This window comes from Cornus florida, unplaced genomic scaffold, assembly GCF_030987335.1.
Source record: "Cornus florida cultivar Cherokee Brave unplaced genomic scaffold, ASM3098733v1 CherokeeBrave_3.0.0_Hap2_Chr03, whole genome shotgun sequence".
NCBI classification, from domain to species: Eukaryota; Viridiplantae; Streptophyta; class Magnoliopsida; order Cornales; family Cornaceae; genus Cornus; species Cornus florida.
The window spans coordinates 49,749,870-49,771,558 of record NW_026775573.1 but is presented as its reverse complement, the minus strand read 5'-3'; the positions used below and the strand labels follow the sequence as shown (position 1 = coordinate 49,771,558).

Genomic DNA, 21,689 nt, shown 5'->3' with positions numbered 1-21,689 from the left:
AACAGGAAACATTCTGTTCAGAGTAGTACCAAGGAGACATCTAAATGGAATTACTTTTGACATTCCATAGAAAATCCCATACCATAATAAATATAAATTGCATAATACTGTTTCCAGGAATGTTTTAACAATTTCTTTCCATTTGTAAAGACATATTACAAACACAATTTGAGGAATAAATAAATAAATTAATTAAAAACAAAAATTAAAACCACTAGGTTGCCCAATTCTGTTTCCAGAAATGGTTCATTATACACAGACAGGGATACTAGTCGATAATTTCTCCCTCTTCCTCCTCACATTCATTAGTTTCCTTTCTAGTACAACCTTTTAAACTAGTAAAATGACCAACTTCTTGAACATGAGAATCATGTTCATTAGTGACATTGTTGTCGTCATCGTCACCACCACCATTGTTGACATCTTCATCATTTACATCCTCATATGCTTCAATCTTTGTGTTGTTACTTCCTTCAGAAACACCTCTCCCCGTATTTGAGGATTTCTCTTCAACCACATCACCGTCACACCCAGTCTCTTTAACTAATACCAAGGGGAATCTCAGAGGCTCCTTAGGCCAATTGTTGAAGAAAGAATTCATCACCGTGAACCTCAAAACCTGCAGCAAACGAGTTTTATCTCTCCTAATATCTGCACCTAGAAGCCTCTGCAAAAAAGTTGGCTCCCTCTTGCTCAAAGTAGATGGTATTGATGAACTGTTATCCGCTAACTTTTGCTTCTTGAGAAACCGGTTGTTTTGATCATGCACATTACATGAATCATGGTCTGCTAACATTTGCTTCTTGGCAAGCCGGTCATTTTGACGGAATCTTCCTCTTTTGTTGAACTTGTTTTGGAACCTCTCCTTCTTAGTCATTGGCCTTTGATTCACTTCCCTTCCATTCACTTGTTTCTCTGAATCTGAAAGATAGGACGGCGGTATTTCTGCAACTTCGCAGCCCAACTCGGCCTGTTTTGCCAAAATTTCCTTGAGTTGCTGCAGAGAATTTTTTATTTGTTACCATAATTGCAAATAAAGAAATAACACAACTCAACAGTGAAAATAGGAAAATTGTTAAAAGATAACTTGACATGGAAAACAGATTTTTACATTAGAGGTAATTTGCAATTGCCAGAGGAAGTGTAGCTTCAGTCTATATGCCTTTAGAAAAGCAAATTTCACTACGATGCAGCACTATTGTCTTGGGCAGGAAAAATTATAAAAAAGAATCCAGTGACTGGCACATACACTTCATATCGAACTCTGCCAAAACAGTGTTTCTTGTTAGTTATTTAACCTAGTAAATTTGTTCTCTCTTTCTCAACGTTCCTTTGGTTGCAACGTGTGAATGATATCACTTGCCCAAAAAAAACGTGAGAATGATGGCAAAAAACATATCTAGAAGGCACGGTTAATAACTCTTTAGTCTCTGTTTGGTTCTCAGAAACTGTGAAGAAAAGTGGGAAGGAAATGAAAAACAAAGAGAAACAAAAATGGGGGGGAAAAAAATTGGTAAGAAAATAATGATTTCCTTTCCGAACAGGTTTCCCATATTTCTTTACTATTTGGTGAGGAAATGTAGGTACTCCAAAGTAATAAAAATCCACGTCTACTTTTCCCTTCATATTTTCTTTTCTTCACAGTTCTCCAACTACAACCAAATAAGAGAAAATGATATTACCTATATTTTTTTTTTCCTTTCCCTCATGGTTCCACTATCCAAATGGCCTTCAACAACTCAAACCCATAAGAACTTCACCTTTACTGAGGTCAACCCAATTCTCTCACATCCAAATTTTCTTTCGACAACCCCTTTCCACATGCTACGGGCTCATGTACGTACTTCCACAACCAGTTGGTATCACTTTTAGGGTTTTAGTTTGCTTCTTTTGAAGGCCCTAATTTAATAGAATTATGCAGACTTGATTTAAAGAATTATTGTCTTTTCAAAGATCTCTCCTCGCCATTCTTTTCCCACCCCTATTCTTGCTCCTCACCCATTTTCGTCCATTTTCTATTCCCCTTCTCTCTTCTCGTCTCATCTCAAATTATTCCATCTTCTCATCCCATACAACTTTCTAGGTCAACACTCTCTCTAATGACCATGGTAATCCTTGAGCACCCAAACACTCACATATCTGACCACATTAACGTCCTCTTGATACACTAAATCCTTCCCATCTAGTCCTCACTCTCACCATATCCCCAAAACAAAACCCCTCGTTGCATCTTTTGTTGACCCTACACTACTAAAAGGTCATGCTAGAACCATTTTCAACATTAGCAAAAGGTAAGAAGCTGAACAACCTCTAACAGTAGTCATTTTCCACCGCCCCTTTATCCCACATCAAGGATTCCTTCTGCAGCACCAACTGCTCCAATCAAGAAATCTTCCACCCATTGACTCCTAGACCTTGGTGATCACTTCCATTTTCTTTTCCTATAAACACGCCACATTATCATATCACTCCAACAAAACTGACTTCAACTCTACTCTCTTGTATGGATCACTAAATTTTCAAAAAACTCCATGATATTCCTTGTAGCTTCACAATGATTGGGAGAAGGAAATTAACAGCCCCCTCCCTTCGTCCCCACTCCAACCCTTCCTTCTACACCATTGTCTTGCCCCCCTCCCATCATTGTTAACTGAAGAGACCGAGCTTTTTAGCTTCCTAATCCTTCTTGAACTGGAACCCTCAAATTTCCAGCCCCTTCAGATTGTGGTCTCCATCTCCTTTAAACAGCAGCAATGAGCTTTAAAGTCTCCCCTCAAAGCCTTCACAGGACAGATTTATGTACCATTTTCATGATACAGCAGACATAAAAGCAATCGATCTGTAAAGCACAAGCAGATCAATAATATATATATATATATATATATATATATATATATATATATATATATATATTGAATGGGTCCCTCGCTTCTCATTTTAGATTCTGTCTAGAAATCTTAAAAAATTATGGTTAGGATATTTTCTTCAAGAGATTATATCAGAGTGATTATGCTACCTGCATATACCAACCTATACAAGGGGCTGCTTTCTTTCTTCCGAGTTGGCCGGCATACAGCACCTTGTAGTTGAACATTCCACGCCACAACCTTAGTTACCAACCTGACAACCAAGCGAAGCGCTTTTCTTGTCTTACTTAGCAGCAGTGTCTGATTTACAGGCATTGCCCGTTGACTTGCAGGATTGGTGACTCACACACACACATGCCTCCACCGAGGCTCAAACCCCTGACCTCCCTTTGGGAAGTAGGAGCCTGGTACCGCTAGACTACTGACCTGTTGGTGATTGGTGACTCTCCATACTGACCAGACTGAGGGTTCTCTATTTTTCCTCTACCAACCCTCAAACTCCTGACCTGAGGGTTGATCATACAAATCAACTCCAAAGCCAAAGAGGACCAGTATCAGAGTGAGTGTTGTGCTCACAGCAATCGACGAAGTGAAGTAGTCGTTTGGTCGAAGCTGAAGAGATTAGAGACAGAGCCAACCATTATATATCAAAAGAGATAGAGGACATGACGCAAATGGTAAAAAAAAAAAAAAAATCGGTTAAGGGTTGGTCCCTTCTCATTGACTCTGGCTGAGACTAGGTGGCTAGTGCAGTCCTAATCTTTGCTTCTTTTTTATTTCGTTGGATCCCCATGGAATTGAGAAGTTCAATCTCATCCTAACATAGCCCCGACCCCTCTCCTTATAGCGATACCAAATCATAGAATCTACAGTCATACATCATAAGCTAACCGTAGAAGCAATTTGTGTCGGGTGGGCGGCTACTACTTCTTTTAGCAATTTCAGGCCCCTACTTCTTCCTTAATAAGACTAGGAGCCATGCACGAAAGCCATGTCCCAATGAACAATTACGCACATGAACAAGGTGCCCTACCCAGGGCATTCAAGATCAAAGTTTGCAGCTCTCCATGAAATCCCTAGATTTCCAAAGCGAAGCAATCTTATTTCAATAATGAAGAAGGTTTTGATTTGGCACATCTACCTTTATAATTCCCCGTGACTTCATTCCATTTGCTATTGGTAATGATCAATTGACAGTAGGTTTCTGACAATTCTGACCGAATCAATTGATTGGTATAACGACCTACACGGAATTTATGTTTCCTTGTGTGGGGGTTCTTGTGTTCCTCTTCATTTGCTCCCAATAACCACCACAAAGGCATACATGGAAGGCAGATGAGAGCGCTCGATGAACGATGATTGAATGTTGAAGCATATTTTTTATAAAAATAGCATTAGACCACTACATTTTTTGGAGCAGAATTCGCCCAGCGCATCGGCGTTGTACTAGTAGGGTGACCCAAAGCCCCTCCCTAAATAGGAAGGCACATAGTATCAAAAGATATCCGGTGAAGTTTTCTTTGGTCTTCATCACCAGCCCACCAAAAGTTAGCTAACATTTTTTCCAACTAGTCAAGAACTCCCTTTGGAGTTGGAAACCCTGCAAGAAGGTGTATGGGCATCGACGAGAGAACGTGTTTAAGCAAAATAAGCCGCCCTCTACTGGTCAACAATGTTTTCATCTCCTACTACCTTTTTTTTATAACTCAATCCAGAGATATTTTTTAGATTACCTTTAAATAGAGGTAGTCACAGAGAAAAATCTTAGGAATCAACGCAAGGAAAGTAGGAATGATGGACCGGGGGATCGTACCTTCAGTGAAGAAATAAGTGACCTGCTGGAAGAGATCTTATTTTATGAAATCCCAAAAAGATTTAAAATAGAACCCGGAAAGCAATTAAGCTTTAAATGATAAGGGAGGTCTTTATTTTGGGTTAGTGGGCCGGCATGCTAAAAATTACCTTTTGAACTTCTTCCATATTAGGAGGGGTGTTCGTAAGCATCTTATTATCTACCTCTGGTGGTATCAAGGATCTCATCTTCAAGCACCAAACCTTGAGAAGAAAGTAATGTCTGAAAGAAACTAATAGTTTCCTGCCGTATATTTAATCTGGTTTATCAGAAAGATCGGTTCAGTCTATTATTATTCCAGACTGGAAATAGAACTAAAAAAAAACTTCAACTTGGTGAGTTTGTAGCTCTTTTGAGAGCCATAACTACGAACACCCATAGCAAGGCCTGTAGCACATTTATGAGAAATCGGCAATTCACCTCTTCCTTCCCAGCCCTCTTTCCCTCGGCTGCTTTTCTTTTGCGCTTATGGTGGTTATTGCTTCTCTTAGGGCTTCTGTATTTGGCTTGCGGTACCCTTCTAGCTAGCAAGCAAAGCAAACAAAGCAAGAGATGGAAAGAAGGTTGCTAGAGCAGTTGTGAGCGGTTTTTCCTGATCTGCTTTGCAAAGGAGAATTGGGCTTTTATGATGTGCACCCTCTCGCGGTTATTCCACAATCACCCTTTGAAGACACTTTGATATTTTTACGTTCTTGCAGATCGATTGGCAAATGGTGAGAGTTAGCAATCTACCTTGATCGTGCTATGCTCGCTCATCTCTACATAAATAGATTAGTATACTAACATCAACAATCTCTTTCTTCATACACGATACCGTCCAGTTTGATATCTGAAACTATAGGATATGACACCAAAAAAAAAATGATAGAAATTACCATGAGGCAATGGATGGAAGGGAGAGGGGGAGGGACGGATGAGGCATCCCTAGGGAAGAGAAGGTCCTCCCTCACTTTTTGTTTGGTTGAATGAAATGGATAGTAGAAATGATGGATAGAGTAACATTTTTTCTTGTTTGGAAGGAAGGAAGGGAAAGAGAGTTTTTATATTCTTTTTACTAACATACCCTTATTATATACAATTATAAAAATGATATTCATTTCAAATTTTAAAAAAGGTTAAGAATGAAAATTACTTAATAGTTGTTAGTTATCATTTTTTCTCTCGTCTTCCCCCCAGTTTGGGCGGATAGAAAAATACAAAGAAGGAGGGATTGCTTCCTCCCTCTCCTCCCTTCCCTCCAACCAAACACGAAAACACTCTTCTATCCCCCTCTCATCCATCCCTCCTCAATCCTTCCCTTCAACCAAACATGCCATTAGTCTCGAATAGGGCAATCCGAAAGACTTCATAGTGAGCTTGCTATGGAAGTTTGAAACTATTTGGATTGCCTTTTCAACATCAAATCCTTCGAAAGGGATTCCATTTAGTCCCCGACAGTTTAACAGTTCTCAAAGAAAATCCCAAGTTGGCCAGCTTCGCATCTATGCTTCCTATTTTTGCAGTTTGGGAACTTTGGAAGGAAGGCAATCAGAATTTCCATGTTCAAACCGACATATCACTCTATGCCATTGGATGTATGTCGGCGCAGGAAGAGGCACTTAATCACTCCATCTACTTTGCAAGCAGACGACTTTCTGGTTGAGAAATATACAACCACTGAACCTTCTTTATCATGATTCAAGCCATGCCAAAGGCCCAAGATCAAGCACTAGAGTTGCTCATAGCAACGTACCAAAAAGAAGAATGCAAGTGTTCGTTGTTTTGTCTGGCCTTAGCCTTTCAGATCGTGAGAGGTTCGGCTACTATAGCATGTTAGATAGTTTTCTTGTTGCCTATTCCCTCAGGTTGTGAGAGATTGTTTCTCCCAATGTGCTCACTGTGCTGTGACATTAGTAACTCAACTCAACAAAGCCTTTTTGCCAACTACTTGGAGTCGGCTACATGAATCAAAGCCTTTTTCCCAACTAATTGGAGTTGGATACATGAATCATATTTTTCCATTCCGCTCTATTTAAGTTCATAACCTCAGTCAAACAATATGTTAACATCCCTTCCTTACTAACTCTACCCACGTTAATATTGATCTTTCCCTTCCCCTAGTATTACCCTCTATGTGGACTATGTCACTCTCCCTAATTGGCACACAGTTTCTTCATTGTACATGTTGAAACCATCTAAATCGATTTTCTCTCAATTTATCTCCAATTGATGCTACTTCAACCATTTCACAAATTTGGCCATTTCTAATTTTTTCTTGTCTTGCCAGACATCCATTGCAATATTTGCACATCTGCCACTCACTTTATGCACATGTTGTTTCCTAATTGTCCAACATTCTGTTCCATAAAGCGTAGCTAGTCTATAGCTGTTTTATAGAACTTCCCTTTTAATCTTAACGGAGTACGCTGATCACACAATATATTGAATGTACTCCTCAATTTAACCTATTCTGTCTTAATTCTATGATTAACTTCATCTCCAATTTCTCTTTCATTATGAATAATTGAGCCCAAATAACAGAAATGCTCACTTCTTTTTACCTCTGTTTTTTATAAGTAAAATTGTACTAAGAAGCGTTCAAAAGGGGAACGCATCCCTCAAAAGCTACACAAGGCCAAATACAACCTCTAAACTCTCAACGAGTCCCAAAAATCACTTCTTTTAACCTTTTGATCCTCAATCTTCACTACCTTATTTTTAGATTTACTAAAATTACACTCCATAAATTATGTGACAGTTTAATTCTAAAAGTAGAAATACAGATATGGCTAGCCCAGTGCATGAGGCGCCCACGATTGCGGATTCAAGGAAGGGTTAGATGCATGCAGCCTTACCCCGCATGCGGAGAGGCAGTTTCCTGTTTCGAAGTGACCACCAAGGTCAGAATGGAGCAACCTTACTATTGCACAAAGGCCCACCCTCAATGTCAGATACAATTCATTAAATAAAAAGCATTAGACCAAACGACTTTTCTATTCAATTCCGATATGTAGATGCCAATTTCATGTTTGCAAATGTAAAATAGATCAGTGTACCTGGCGTCGTAACTTCGCGCATCTCTCAATGACTTCAGATTCTATCAGCTTCTGCAGGAAGTAAACAATGTCAGAGTGATCCTTACTACAAATAAGAATTAAGGACAGCATGCATCACAGATGATCAAACCTTCTCCATGTGGACTTTTGATGGGTAGTTCTTCCTGCGTTCTTCTCGCCACTGTTGGATTTCTTGTTCGGTGTAGTTCAAACGGAGAGATCTTCAAGTGAAGAAGGAAGGAGATAAAGAAGAGCACATAGAAAAAATATAGTAAAGATATTGTGCGTGCGTGTGTGTGTGTGTGTGTGTATTCAAAAAGGAAAGAAGAAAATAAAAAATTAAAAAACCAGAGCAAATAAATATGACTTGTATTTGTCAATCAAATTAGCATTAACTGAAATACAGTACTGTAGTAAATGAAAGAGTTGGGTGCTATGAGATTGTCATGCAACCATTAGCACTGTAAGACAACTTTTGCGCTTTTGACACTTAATTTTTTTCCAGGCATTATTTTGTTTGAATCTTGTAGAAACTAGTGCGTTTGCAGTAGTGAAGCCTGCATAATGTTGAGGAAATTGTTTACATTGATCGTGAAAGATTTGACTGATTTTCGAAAATTGGATTTCATGAATGCTTATCCGCCTGACAAAAGATGCTCAAAGGTCATCTCAATTCACTTTAAACAAACAATTAATTAATATAAAATAAAATAAAAATGTAAGAGAGAGAAAGTAAAGAAAGAAGTTGTTCCAGTGGCTACCGGAAGTTGCAAAATTCCTGTGTTTCCTGTAGACAAGTGCAAATCTTATTAGTTAAATTTTTAACATAAATAGTTATAAACTTCGTTTCCTCTGTACAATTATTCTTCATCCTTTTTCCTTTTCCCCTTTTTAATATTACTAAAAGGTGCTTCCAATGCATTTTTTAATTGAGACCAATCACTACAGATGGGCTCAATTTTTCTTTATCCTCGTCTTTTTCCCTGATAGAATATATGGTGGAACTTCATTTCCAGTTACTTTTTCCAAAGTTGTCCTTAAAATGAGCAAACAATGGGAATTATTTTTTACATGGAAAGGAAAATAAATTGTTGAGCCCATCAGAAATTACCTTCTCTGTTCCACCGGAGTTTGGTTGGAAGAATTAGTGACACCAGATTTTCTTGCTCTGTCATTGTTATATCCTGTTTTTGGGAAAAGTGAAAAAAAAAAAAGAAGAAAAGTTTGAACACGATCAAACACCCTAAGTGTACTAGGGATAGAAAAGTTAAATAACATAATGGCTAAAGATACATGCAAGATATTGGTAGACCATTTGAAAGACTTGTACTTAACTAATAGCAGACAAAAGGCGAACATAAAAAAATGGGACTTCAGAGCAAAAACCAAGCCTTTTACAAGCTTTTATCCACGTCTCACAATTCTCATTATGCATGACTAGGCAAGAGTACACAACTGGTAGACCGGGTCCATGCATAAGCAACCAAAATACAATATACTCTAGAGTCTAGCCAAACAAATACATTCAGAACAGAGTCAATATTATTTTTTAAGAAGATATAATATATTTCCACTCAGACACGTAACTAAAAAACAACCGAATTAGTTCATTCTATATTAGTGAACATGCCAATAAATATGCAAGTCAAACACCACCTTAGGTGCCAACACCAATATGCAGATCAATATAGATCATCTCTGGTTCCAGAACACAAACTCAAAAAGCACACAACCTGATTTCTGATTGTTGATGATGAAGTTAACAGCAAACACAAATGCCCTCTCCCTAAAAACCAAATCAGAACAAATTTTGTAGAATCACTAGTGTAAGTGTGTGTTGGCAATTTCCATGAACAAAATATGGTTGTAATATTTGGGTCATTTTATGCATTTGAGTCAGTCAGTTGATTTATTGGTCCAGATGATTCCCCATGATGTTTTGAAAAAAAAAAATTTAGTTGGTATGATGACGCTCCCTTAATATCGCATTGAGATTGCCTAGTCACTACATTCAACAGTCTTTAATCAACTTGATCACACATTAGGGAAGGCAAGATGCAATTGAGTGCACCACTTGAAAAGCTTTGGTTAAATAAGTTCAAACGACCCATGAATGACATAAGATAGACTTGGATAGACTACAAAGTGATTTTTTAAGTGTCTTAACATCCTGATGGCTGAGAACAGCTTATAACCCAGAAAATACAAAAAGAGACCCAATCTGAACCTCGTCAGCAGCTGATAATTGACCTCTCCAGGTAAGGGCAGTTCCCCCTTGATGGAAGATCAATCCCTCCTAGAGAGGACTGACCTTCAAGGTCAAAGATCAACCCCCTCTGAAGAGGAGCAATCCTCCTAAACTTAATATAAAGGCTTTGGGTCTTCAATTTGATATGAGGCTTATATACATGAGAAATATAGTAGATTGTCTTTTGAGATTCAGCTGACTAGTGATTTTAGGGAGTACGGTCTGGAGGTGGGGGCAATTTGTGTTACGGGTCGTATTCGCGCCGTGTCAAAATAAAAGTATTCTGCTATATGCCTCAACCTGAACAAGACCCATTAATTAACGTGTTAGACACACTAGACATGGACATGACCCGTTTATTAAATAGGTATAATGACCTTACCCGTTTAACCTGATTAATAAATCGGTCGCTATAACACAAGACCCATTTAACAATCTATTTACTATTTTTTTTTCTTAAATATAAAATGAAGATATAAACTAAAAATTAATCTATCAAGTCAAGGACAGACACCACATCCCAATCCTATGTTTTTCCCCAACCTTTGCCTAGCTACCCCTAGCCGACTGATCCCGCTTGCCATCTTGTTCCTTGCTCGTTAGCTGGGCCGACTTGACTAAACCTGGGGTAACTATGGACATGACCCATTTATTAAATAGGTAACATGACCTTACCCGTTTTAACTGTTTAATAAATGGGTCTCTGTAACACAAGACAACCCATTTAACAATCTATTTACTATTTTTTATTAAATATAAAATGCAGATATAAACTAAAAAAATTACTATTTTTTTCATTTTATTTCAATAAATCATGCAATAAACCAAGGGTTTCGCTATAATACCATACTAATTCAAATATGAAACAAGGCACAGTCAAATCAGATTAACCTGACCCGATTAATTAAAAATGTTGAGCTCTCAAACTCGAACATAACACAATTAATTAAAAAGATTAATCAAGTTGCACGATAATGACATGAACATGACAAGGACATCCATAACCCACTAATTAGTAATTTAGTTTAGCGTTTAAAAATTGGGTTATTGGGTTGTGTCAAATTTTACAACGCCTAATGGTCTGGATTGGCAAGCTAATGTCGTAATATTTCTTTAGTTAGTGCATCGGTTGGTAGTAGACTCAATCCTATGGTGCATTGTTCAGTAATAGACTCAGTCCTATGGTTTTTCACTGCTGGGGTATTCCACATAAAATTGGTGGTGTCCACAAGTTTTCACTTCTTTACTTTTGCTATTAGTTGATTGAGTGCTTGGTTGTATGTATATATTGGCTAAGATAAAATCAATCAACTGGGAAAATATGTCAGTGCCAATTCACCCTCCCACTTTAGGTCTTTTCTAATCTATGATTGCATAATCTTCCACACAAGTTTTACTTGGTGTTGTGCAACTTTCAAGTTCCTTTATTTTAGCTTTACCAATCTATTGAAAAGAATTCAAGCGGAGTTGCAAGAAATCAACGAACAAAATTCTAACCAAAGTTATAAGAAATTTAACAAACGATTTTTTTCTTTTTTTTTTTTTTTTTTTTTTTAACCAATGCACTCATAAACGATTTTCAAACATTTCCAAGCATTTACAACACCCTAACCTGTTCTTTATAAAAACTAATTTTGTGTTGGGATCGAGCCATGTTGACAGGTCGTCTCAAATTTTACAACCCCTAATGGTCCAAATTGATTACGTAAAGTTGTACTCTTTCTTCAATGAGTGCATTGGTTACAATTTTTGAAAATGGACTGAGTCCTATGGTTTTTCTGTGCTGAGGTATTCCACGTAAAAGTTGGTGGTGTCCAAAAGTCTTTACTGCTTTACTTTTGCTATTAGTTTGATTGATTGATTGCTTGGTGGTATGTTTATATTGGTTAGCAGAAAGAAAATCAACTGGCAAAAGATTTCAGTACCTAGTCACACTCCCCCACTTTAAGTCTATATAATCTATGATTGCATATGCTTCCAAACAACTTTCACTTGGTGTCGTGCAACTTTCAAGTTCCTTTATTTCAGCTTTAGCAATCTACTGAAAATATTCTAAACAAAGTTACAAGAAATCACTTGGGAAAAAAAATAAAAAATTACAAGAAATCAATTAACAAGATCCTAAGCAAAGTTATAAGAAAATTGATAAACAATTTTCACACATTTTTCAGCATTTACAACACCCTAACCTGTTCTTAATTATTAACACTCTACTAATGCAATCCTTTAGCACGAGTGACAAATAAAATTATGCTTTTAATTTAACATTAAATGATAAGTAGAAGGTATTTTCACGACATGAAATTTGCTCAATCTATATACTGCAAATCCTGATACTTCAATAATTATGCCAAAATCAGGACAAAAATTCTCACCTTGCAACAAAAACCCATTCTTCTTGAACTTCATGAGAGAGAAAAAAAAAAAAAAAAAAAAAAAAAAAAAAAAAAAAAAAAAAAAAAAAAACAAACAAACAAACAAACTACAACTTGACTTGACAAGGAATGAACCACAGTTTCATTGTTCTTTGTTGAAATCAGAGAGAGTGGTTTTCCCAGCTCTAGTAAACCCATAAATAGTTCGTTCAAGTTTGATCCCCACTTTGATTAAATATCACACATCTTCTAAAATTCCAACTTATCGCATATACAAAAGACGAACTGATGGGGAGGAAACTCCTAATCCGGTCTTGAGATATTCTATTTCGAGTTCTTTATTTTTTAGGTCAAATGGTAAAATTAAAAATCCTTGGGGGAGTAAATTGATTTTGTTAATAGCTTGAGAGTATAGGGTATAATTACATGGTTGGTTGTGCCCCACTTTTGAGTGCTTTTAATGAAAGTTATCAAAAGGGAAGGGAAAGGGAGGGGGGGAGGCTGGAAGAGATATCGCTGGGGAAAGAAAGGTGTCCATCCCTCTTATTTTTGGTTGAGTAGAAAGGAATGAAAGGGATGGAGTAGAAATAAAATATAGAAGAAAAAGAAGAGAAATATGTAAAAGGTTTGAATGAGATAAATCACTCATTCATAGCTCTAGTATTTATAGATAAAAAGAGCACATGCTCATATTACAAGAAAGGAAATTAAATCAAATCTAAATCAAATCAAAGCATATTCTATAACATAATCAAATCTCTGCTAATATGGTAAGTCATTCCATAAATTGTGACCATCATATCTGCTAACACTCCCCCTCAAGTTGGTGCGTGGATATCTGAGATGCCCAACTTGGACAACACATCTTCAAATACGGTCTTACTAGCACCCTTCTTCAGAATCTACAAGTTGCAGAGTGTAAATCTGACTAGATTAAAAGTGCCGATCAACAAATCAAAAATGTCTCCTCAGACCATAAACAACCAATCATGTCTCCTCAAACCGATAAACAACCAACAATGTCTCCTCAGACCGTAAACAACCAACAATATCTCCTCAGACCATTTCCCTTCACATGTTTAAAACATGTAGATGGAAAAATCAATAATGTCTCCTTAGACCATTCTCCTTCATACATATGTTTAAACAATGTAGATGAAAGAATCAACAATGTTTCCTAAGACCATTAAAAAAAAAACTACTATGTCTCCTCAAACCATTTCTGAATGGGTGGTGCCAAACTCGCAATGCCCTCATTGAGGTTGGACCATCCTGCCTACCCGACACCTCCTGGATGAGCGATGTCACCTTAGACCATTCTCGAATGGGTGGTGCTAAACTCGCAATGCCCTCATTGCAGTCGAACCACCGTAGCTCTAATACCAAGTAGAAATACAATATAGAAGAAAGAAAGAATTATGTAAAGGCTTGAATGAGATAAATTACTCATTCATAACTCTAGTATTTATAGATAAAAAGAACACATGCTCATATTACAAGAAAGGAAATTAAATCAAATCTAAATCAAAGCTTATTCTATAGCATAATCAAATCTCTGCTAATATGGTAAGTCATTCCACAAATTGTGGCTATCATATCTGCTAACAGATGGATATTATCACTTTACCACTGTACCAATAAAATACATAAATTAATACTTTAAATGGGGATGATAAAATTTTCTCAATCTATTTCAACAGATCCCTTATTTCTCTCTCCCCTCTTCCTTGGAAGGAAACAAAATGGTGGCCCCAAATGGCTGCCTCATCCATCCTCCCATGCTTCACCTCTTCCCTTCTCCCCTATACCAAATAATGGAAGCTTGCTCCATCTGGGCATATTTAGCAATAATACTCAAATGTTTCTTTAGCCTTCCTCGAGGAAATTCGACCTATGAGTTATTTCCTTTTCCACAACATGTAAAGCATATTTCACGTTTGGCTAGTTCACTCACACGCTTTTGACAGGAAGTTAGCAAAGGATAGTTGTTCCACGTATGTATACATTTCTATACTTTTTTTACAAGTAATACTTCATTAAAAGCGCTCAAAAGGGGAGCATGCCCAAGGAAACACGTCCAAAAAACAATAAACTCCAATTGCCAAAGAACCCCCATACCATCAGGCCATCCACGAAGAGAACAAGATCCTCCAAAGATTTACAATCTCTCCCCCTCAACCCAAAAAAAAAAAAAAAGAGTGAAGAATGGACAATTTTAACACCAAAAACGAGAACAAGATCCTCCGAAGATTTACAATCTCTCCCCCTCAACCCAAAAAAAAAAAATAGTGAAGAATGGACAATTTTAACACCAAAAACGAGGTTCCTCCCCACCACATATATATATATACACCCACAACAAATTACCACTACTATTCTATTACCTTATCTCTTTGCTTTTTCCAACTTATCTAAAATACTAGACTAGCTTAAATATTTCATTACCTATTTAATAATATCTTGTACGTTATCTATTATGTCATTCAAATATATATATATATATATATATATCTTAATTATATATTACAAATTAAACCAGCTTTTACTGTTTATTTCTACAGTTGACCAAACACAACATAGAACATGTTTCTAAACTAGCAACCCGACAAACATACACAGGCATGGACAAAGATGAACATATTGTTACTGATATATCATTTAGGAAAACCATAAACTCTAAAGCCGGTAAAGCTATATAACAAGCTATGAGAACTCCTGACCTTTTCCCCCATGTTCTTTTTGAAACCCGAACTTCCCCTTTGCATTTTGTCTATGATGAGGCTGGGTCTTCGAAATTCTTCAGAAATTTGAATTCAGTGCACATTACAATTTATTGGTCCAAACTTTTGCACAATATAAAAAGAGAATAACAAGAACCAAAATAGACATACTTGTTGTGCATTGCATCTCTTTCCGGATTCCTTTTCCAGTTCCGATTTTGAGAATTATTCCAGTTCAAATTTGAATTAATAATCCCACCATCTTTTCCCGAATTGCCCTGAAACCGTTGATGATAGTCAATGACTCAAATTAACCAAGTACTCAAACTCATCCACATAAAGAGGACACAATTATGACATTGGGTTTTGGCATAAATACTTGAAAAGACAAATGTAATATATAAAATGAGCAAAAATACGATTTTTTGACGGAATTCCCGTAAAATTTGGGAGATATATAATATATTATTGTACTGATCAATTAGTAGATTCCAGCGATCTCTAAAAGAAAAATGAAGAAAAGACACGTGGATTTGGAATAATCATAGGTCATGGATGTTTCTAACTGGGTTTGACGCTAGTTGGGCTTATCCACCGAACCTGCCTCTGTATGAAATCAAAGTTAAATTTTTTATAAAATATATATAACAAAAGGATGGGATGACAAACTAGAAAATTTGACCTGATAAAGTAATTGTGCTTGAAGAGTCAACCACAAATTTTAACTCATAAGCAATAAACCAGTATTTACAAGATCATTTAACTACAAAGTTTGATACGTGTCGAACTTTTCTCTTCTTGAGGACGATTAGAAGCCCAATTCCTATAGTTCCTAGAGTTATGGGCTTTATTAACTTTAGCCTGTTGAAGCCCATCATGGGATTGGGCCAGCCCAAAGTCATCTTTGTTTCCTCCTATTAATTTGGAAATCAAGTTGGGCCAACTGTCTTGGGCTGTCACCACAACATTTAGCCCAGTTCACAAAAGCCCATAATGATATTAAGGCCTCCTCCTCACGTGATCGCCCTTGTTTGAAATATAAAATATTGCCAGCTGAGACCCACTTGTCGCCACCTCCCCACATGCTTGCACCCCACGTGTCCTCTCGTTTGCCCTCTTCTCACACATGACACACATATATTTCCCCCTCCGTAGTCTACCTTCCACATGCGACGAAATTTGCAGTAACTTCTATTCTCTCTTAAGCTCCACCTCGTTTCTCTTCCTTCCCCCAGTCCGTTCAACCACCACCACTCGTCTTCTATCATGAAAGAGCTCTCATCTCTACTATGGAGACTCATCGCCTGATGGAACTAGCTCTGCCATTTTCTCTTTTGACAAATAAACCCGATAGCTAAGCCTCTCGTCATTCACCAAGATTGCCTCCAGAATCGATCCACCCTCCTTAACCATAATTGTGATTCTACTAGATTCAAACCTCTCATTTGCCTCCTCCACTTTAAAGGCCCCACAATCATCTTCAATAACTTCGAACAAAGCATTACACCACAAGTGTAGAGGGAGACAATACAACTGAATTCTTCTCTCCTCCCTCAAGATTCCCAAACAACCCACCCTAAACAACTACATGACTAGCCTAAAAGTCACATCCCCCCATCTCCTTTTTAGGTCCAACAAAACCAAATAACTTCTATATGGGATGGCAATCAAAACTACAACAGTGAATCAAGCAAGAATAAAACTGCTATGCTACTGGCTACCTTCCAAGCCTTAGGTGCCCAATCTTTGAATTGTACAAGATTCCCCATTTCACAATCGAATTTCCCCACCAAGCAGCATTACAAAACATCTCTTTCTCGCCAAATACGATGCTCATCCACTGCAAAATCAAACCCCTTTCTGAGTTTGTCACCTCACTACTACACTTCAAGAAATGCTAGGAACTTTTACAACCTCGGTATATGAGCAATGATCGAAACCTAGCTGTCTTCACTATCTCATGAATCTTCTCTCTCCCGAGAATTACCCTCGACCAATTCAATCCAAAATTTATCCCTTTTTTCTAATATTACCTTCTGAATCATAAATCCTAAAAACAGTGACCTAGCCCACCATTTTAATCATTGGGTAGCATGATTATCGGCTTTGAAGCATCATCCTGCATCTCTTTATCTGCAAAAAATCCTATGTTTCTAGAATCATTTATACACTCTTTTTCTCCACAATAGAATCTTGGAATTGAAAAACTTTCGTACTTCAAGTGAAAAAAAAAGTTCATCAACTTTTGCATGACAGGTCTTTCTTTATAAGAGTTGTCATAATTTGCTTGTTCATCCCTCTCTTTGGAAGAATAAATATTTTGTATTCAGTAATACTCACCTATCATTTGCTTCAGCAGTTTCCAATATTTATTATATCACTTTCAATTTAATTTTGTGTTTTAATTAGTTTGATCAATGAATAATAGATGGATATTTTGTTGAGCTTTTGGTACAAAGTTCTGGTAATTTTGTGGTAGGAACAAGATAAATATAAAATCTAATATTATTGTAATTTTTCCAAATTGTTAATTTATTAAATTAATATGAATTAATATAGCTACTGATAATATATAAATTATGCATTATGACATTACAGTTTGTATACAGTTGACCCAACCGTTGAAACTTGACTCTTGTCCTTGTCTCTTTTCCGGCTGATAGGTAGTTCAGGTTTAAGAACATTGATATCAAGGAACCAATTCACATCTTTTAAGCGGTAAACATATGACTTCATATGAAGATGGTGGGCTTGCCCACTACTTTAATGAGTTGATAAATCAGTTCAAATGCTTCGACGAGTATTGAGAATAACCACCAAGCATTAGCTAGATCATTATCTGTTCCACCTTCACTAAAAGAGGGTTTTAAATTCAAGTCCCAGTTGGGACAAAGTGGGTGGATGTGTGTCTTACTTACCTTAACTAAAATAAATAAAAAGATAGTGAGACAAGCAGAGAAGGCAACACCAAGTACCTGTGAATTCATGAGAACATGAGGACGGAAATTCTGCGGGACTTGTTGCGATTGAGCTGACCCAAGAGCAATTGGCAAAGATGAGTTCCCTCCTAATTGCTGCTGAGTAGTAGTAGGGGTATGTTTCAATGCATTAACATCCATTGTTGATAGAACAAAATTATGCTGATTTTGGGCACCGGCCTGCATAGCTCCATTCGTATGCACCAGACCAAACTGGGGATTAGCCATAAAGTTGGGATTTTGAGGACCCATAGCATGAGAAATATTATTTGGGTGCATGGGACTACAAGGAACAACTTGACCATAAGGCGGTGGCATCTGCGGTTGGACAAACTGGTAAATATTTTGCATTGGACTCTGCATGTAAAATTGCCCACTTTGCATACTGGCATTCTGGTTAAAATATTGAGGCATGTTCATAGGATTAAGAGCAAACATTTGGCCAGGTTGTTGAGAGGGATTAATTACATTCATACTCGGTACAGAATTCATACCCTGTACTGATGTAGGGATGCAATTCAAATTTTGATGACTGAAACCACCCTGGCACTGACCCGGGTGAGACATAACCCCACCGGGTGAAGAACCCAAAAGGGACACACCATTTTGCAGAGGAAAAAGATGATTGGGGGCATTGATGAAAGAAGGTGAAGGTGCCGAACTCGGCCTATTGGGCACTGCTATGGTGCCATTGCCAAAATTGCTATTAGTATTATTGAAGGGAATTGCAGTTTGAGGATTGAATGTACCCATTTGAGGCTGAATTTGCATGGAATTGGGCCAACTCGGATTCTCATGGCATTGATTTGATGGCATAACCTGCAAATTTTAACATATAAAATTAGATAATCAGAGAAATAAGAAATCACTTTAGAAAGAACAATATATATATATATAGAGAGAGAGAGAGAGTGGAAAGAAAACGCTGGAGGGAGAGAGTGTTACCTGTTGGGCGACTGAAGCACTGGTTCTATCAATTTGGACTTGGTTGGAATTGTAAGGGAGCGAACTGAAGGCAGGAAGCATATTTTGATAATCTAAACTAAAGGAATAGAACCGCACTGGTGAAACCGAAGAAGACTTCGTGCAGGGTTTAGGGTTTTAAGAAGAAACAATGGTCAAGAGCAAAGAGGACCCCTGGGTATTGCTGTTGTGCGGCTGCTTCGCAGGCAAATATTGGCTGAGAAGCTTATGAAAAAAAAAAAAAATTATATATATATATATATATATATTGGCTGATTTTTTTTTTTTTTTAATTAATTACACAGATTTTTTTTTTTTTCCCCCCCGGGGCGGTCCCAAAAGGTTTGCCTTACTGGCAAATAAAAGTTGGCCAATTTTTGAACACTCACACCCTGTAAAAGAAAATTGATCCAAGCATGTCCTTAAAAGGTGTGTAAAGACGAGATTACCATTTAATAAAATATTAATTTATAATGTAAAATATCAAAAATTTTAAATGACAAAATTAACTTATTATTTTCTTTCTCTATTCTCCCACCGAAAACCCCAAATTTTCTAACTCTCTCTACCCTCAACCCTTCACGAAGAACCCAACATTATCACTGCAACTTCCACCACCACCACCACCACTACCACCACCCACCATCCCTACCGTAATAATAACCATATATTTATTTTTACTTTAAACTGAGCTCAGTCAAACATATTATATATATATATACACACACACACACACACAACTACGCCATTGTTGTTTGGAGGCCAAGTCCGGCGGCATCTCATAACAACAAGAGGTTCTATGTCAAGGACTTTTTGTTGAGTATGAGAATGGATGGCATGAAAATGAAGAAACAAGCTTTAATTGGTTTCAATGAAGTTATGATGAAAGTATGTGAAAGTTGCTGTGGAAATTAGTAGTCTGGTTTCTGGTTATGTCTCTTTGTGAAAATTTCCCCATTGGCAAGAAACCCAAATTCAATCAAAGTCTGTGAGGGGTTGTTTCGATCATTGTCGGGTTTGATTCGTACAAAAATGTGTTGATTGGGGTTGGGGTACAATGACATTCATTAGGGATTTAGAACGTGGGAATAAATTTGGTAAAGAATTATCTGCGCACTCTGAGCCCACCTACCACATCTCGTAGCCGTTCACCCTCACCGGAATCGAACTGTTGGTAGGGAGGTCGTAAAGGAAGTTGGGGTAATTTAGTGGTTCTTCTAGGCACAAGTCTAGAGGAATCAGACAAAGCAGTGTGATAGCGGTGTAGAATGGTGGTGGGGCGATGTGATGGAGTGTGGAGTGTTGGTGGTGGTGGTTGGTGTGGCAGAGCTGTGGAATGGTGGTGGTAGGTGTGGAGGGGCTATGAAGGTAAGAGCGTAGAGAGAGGTGTTGGTGGAAGTGGCAATGGTGGTGGGGCGATGTGATAGAATATGGAGTTTTGGTGGTGGTGGTGGTTGGTGTGGCGGAGCTGTGGAATGGTAGTGGTAGGTGTGGAGGGGCAATGAAGGTAAAAGGGTAGAGAGAGAGGCATTGGTAGATGTGGCAATACTAGGTGGTGGTAATATAATGATGGTGGTTGTGGTGGTGTGCCGCCAGTGGAGGTAGCAACCACCCTCTTCTTCACCCTTTCCTTTCCTCCATTCTCTCTGTGTATATATCTATAATTTATCTGTATGTATAAGTGAAAGAAATGATATAATTATGTGTAATGATAAAGAGGTTAGTTTAGTTAATTAAAATTAGTTAAAAAGGTAAATTAGTAATTTTAATATTTTCATTGGTTAGTTGACAAGGCAAAGGGCATTCTAGTCATTTTAACATGTGTTGGGGTGCTTATGGGTGTGTTTGTCAAATGGAACAAACTTGAGGGGGTGTCAATGTTTAAAAATTGGTCAACTTTCATATGCCTGTCAATAAGGCAAATCTCAGGGGGTGCGGGTATAATTAACCCTTTTTTTTTTTTTTTAACCCTGGAAAATTGAACCTGTGATCCATGGTGGGGCTCTAAAGATCTGGCCCTTTACACTAGGACAACACCACGCCTATACATTTTGGCTAAGATTAAATTGAGTGTTTAGTTGTTCACTCCTGTATTTTTTTTTTTTCCCCCTCAAAATTCAAACAAATGATATAAATAAAAGAGCAATGCTTGGATCCTGCCCTATTAAGACAAGTTTTGTCCTCCATCCTGATGTGGCTCTATAAAAACTCAACACATTTCCAAAATATAAAAAATGGATCATACTGGATCAAATTGGTTACCCAGGTAAAATCCATCAGACAAACTCATTTTATCCTCCTCCAGTTCTTCCTCTCTTCTTTGCTACCCGTTTTTACTTCTAAGGCCAAAAAAGAGAAACATTAAAACTCGACAGTGGTGCCGTCTCTCCACCCTCCACCCCAAAATCACAAATCTGTCACCGCCGTCAAAGTATTTCCTTCATCGCGCATCGCCATCGGAAAATCGCAATTAATTGTGCTCGCCGTTGTTTAGCGTCGCCGTTTGTTGTAGCCGGTAAGTTCAGTGCACTGCCAACCTTGCTTCTGCCAGTGTTTTACTGGGTTTTCTTTTATTCTGCTTCGACGAAACATTTTAGGAACCTAGGTTTATATTTTTTGGTTTAAAGCCCTTATTATGATTATAATGAAGA

The 21,689-nt window shown here is 37.6% G+C and overlaps 1 protein-coding gene across 1 annotated transcript; it reads right to left on the bottom strand.

The window, feature by feature from the left end:
• Window positions 1-79: 79 nt before the first annotated feature.
• LOC132300478 (uncharacterized) lies at window positions 80-19,269 on the bottom strand. The gene is made up of 8 exons (XM_059797572.1): window positions 19,021-19,269; window positions 18,073-18,894; window positions 15,269-15,375; window positions 15,098-15,174; window positions 8,866-8,938; window positions 7,885-7,975; window positions 7,755-7,805; window positions 80-997 (listed from the first exon to the last, which is right to left on the bottom strand). Exons 1-8 carry the CDS (start codon window positions 19,099-19,101, stop codon window positions 269-271), a joined length of 2,031 nt encoding a protein of 676 aa, XP_059653555.1. The 5' UTR covers window positions 19,102-19,269; the 3' UTR covers window positions 80-268.
• Between the last annotated feature and the right edge of the window lie 2,420 nt (window positions 19,270-21,689).

Excerpts from the sequence above, each read along its gene's own strand:
- LOC132300478 (XM_059797572.1), bottom strand. The coding sequence starts at position 19,101 with ATGCTTCCTGCCTTCAGTTCGCTCCCTTACAATTCCAACCAAGTCCAA. Across the intron at positions 7,806-7,884 it reads CAAAAGTCCACATGGAGAAG|AAGCTGATAGAATCTGAAGT; the intron begins GTTTGATCATCT and ends TACTTCCTGCAG. Across the intron at positions 998-7,754 it reads GCGCGAAGTTACGACGCCAG|CAACTCAAGGAAATTTTGGC; the intron begins GTACACTGATCT and ends AATTCTCTGCAG.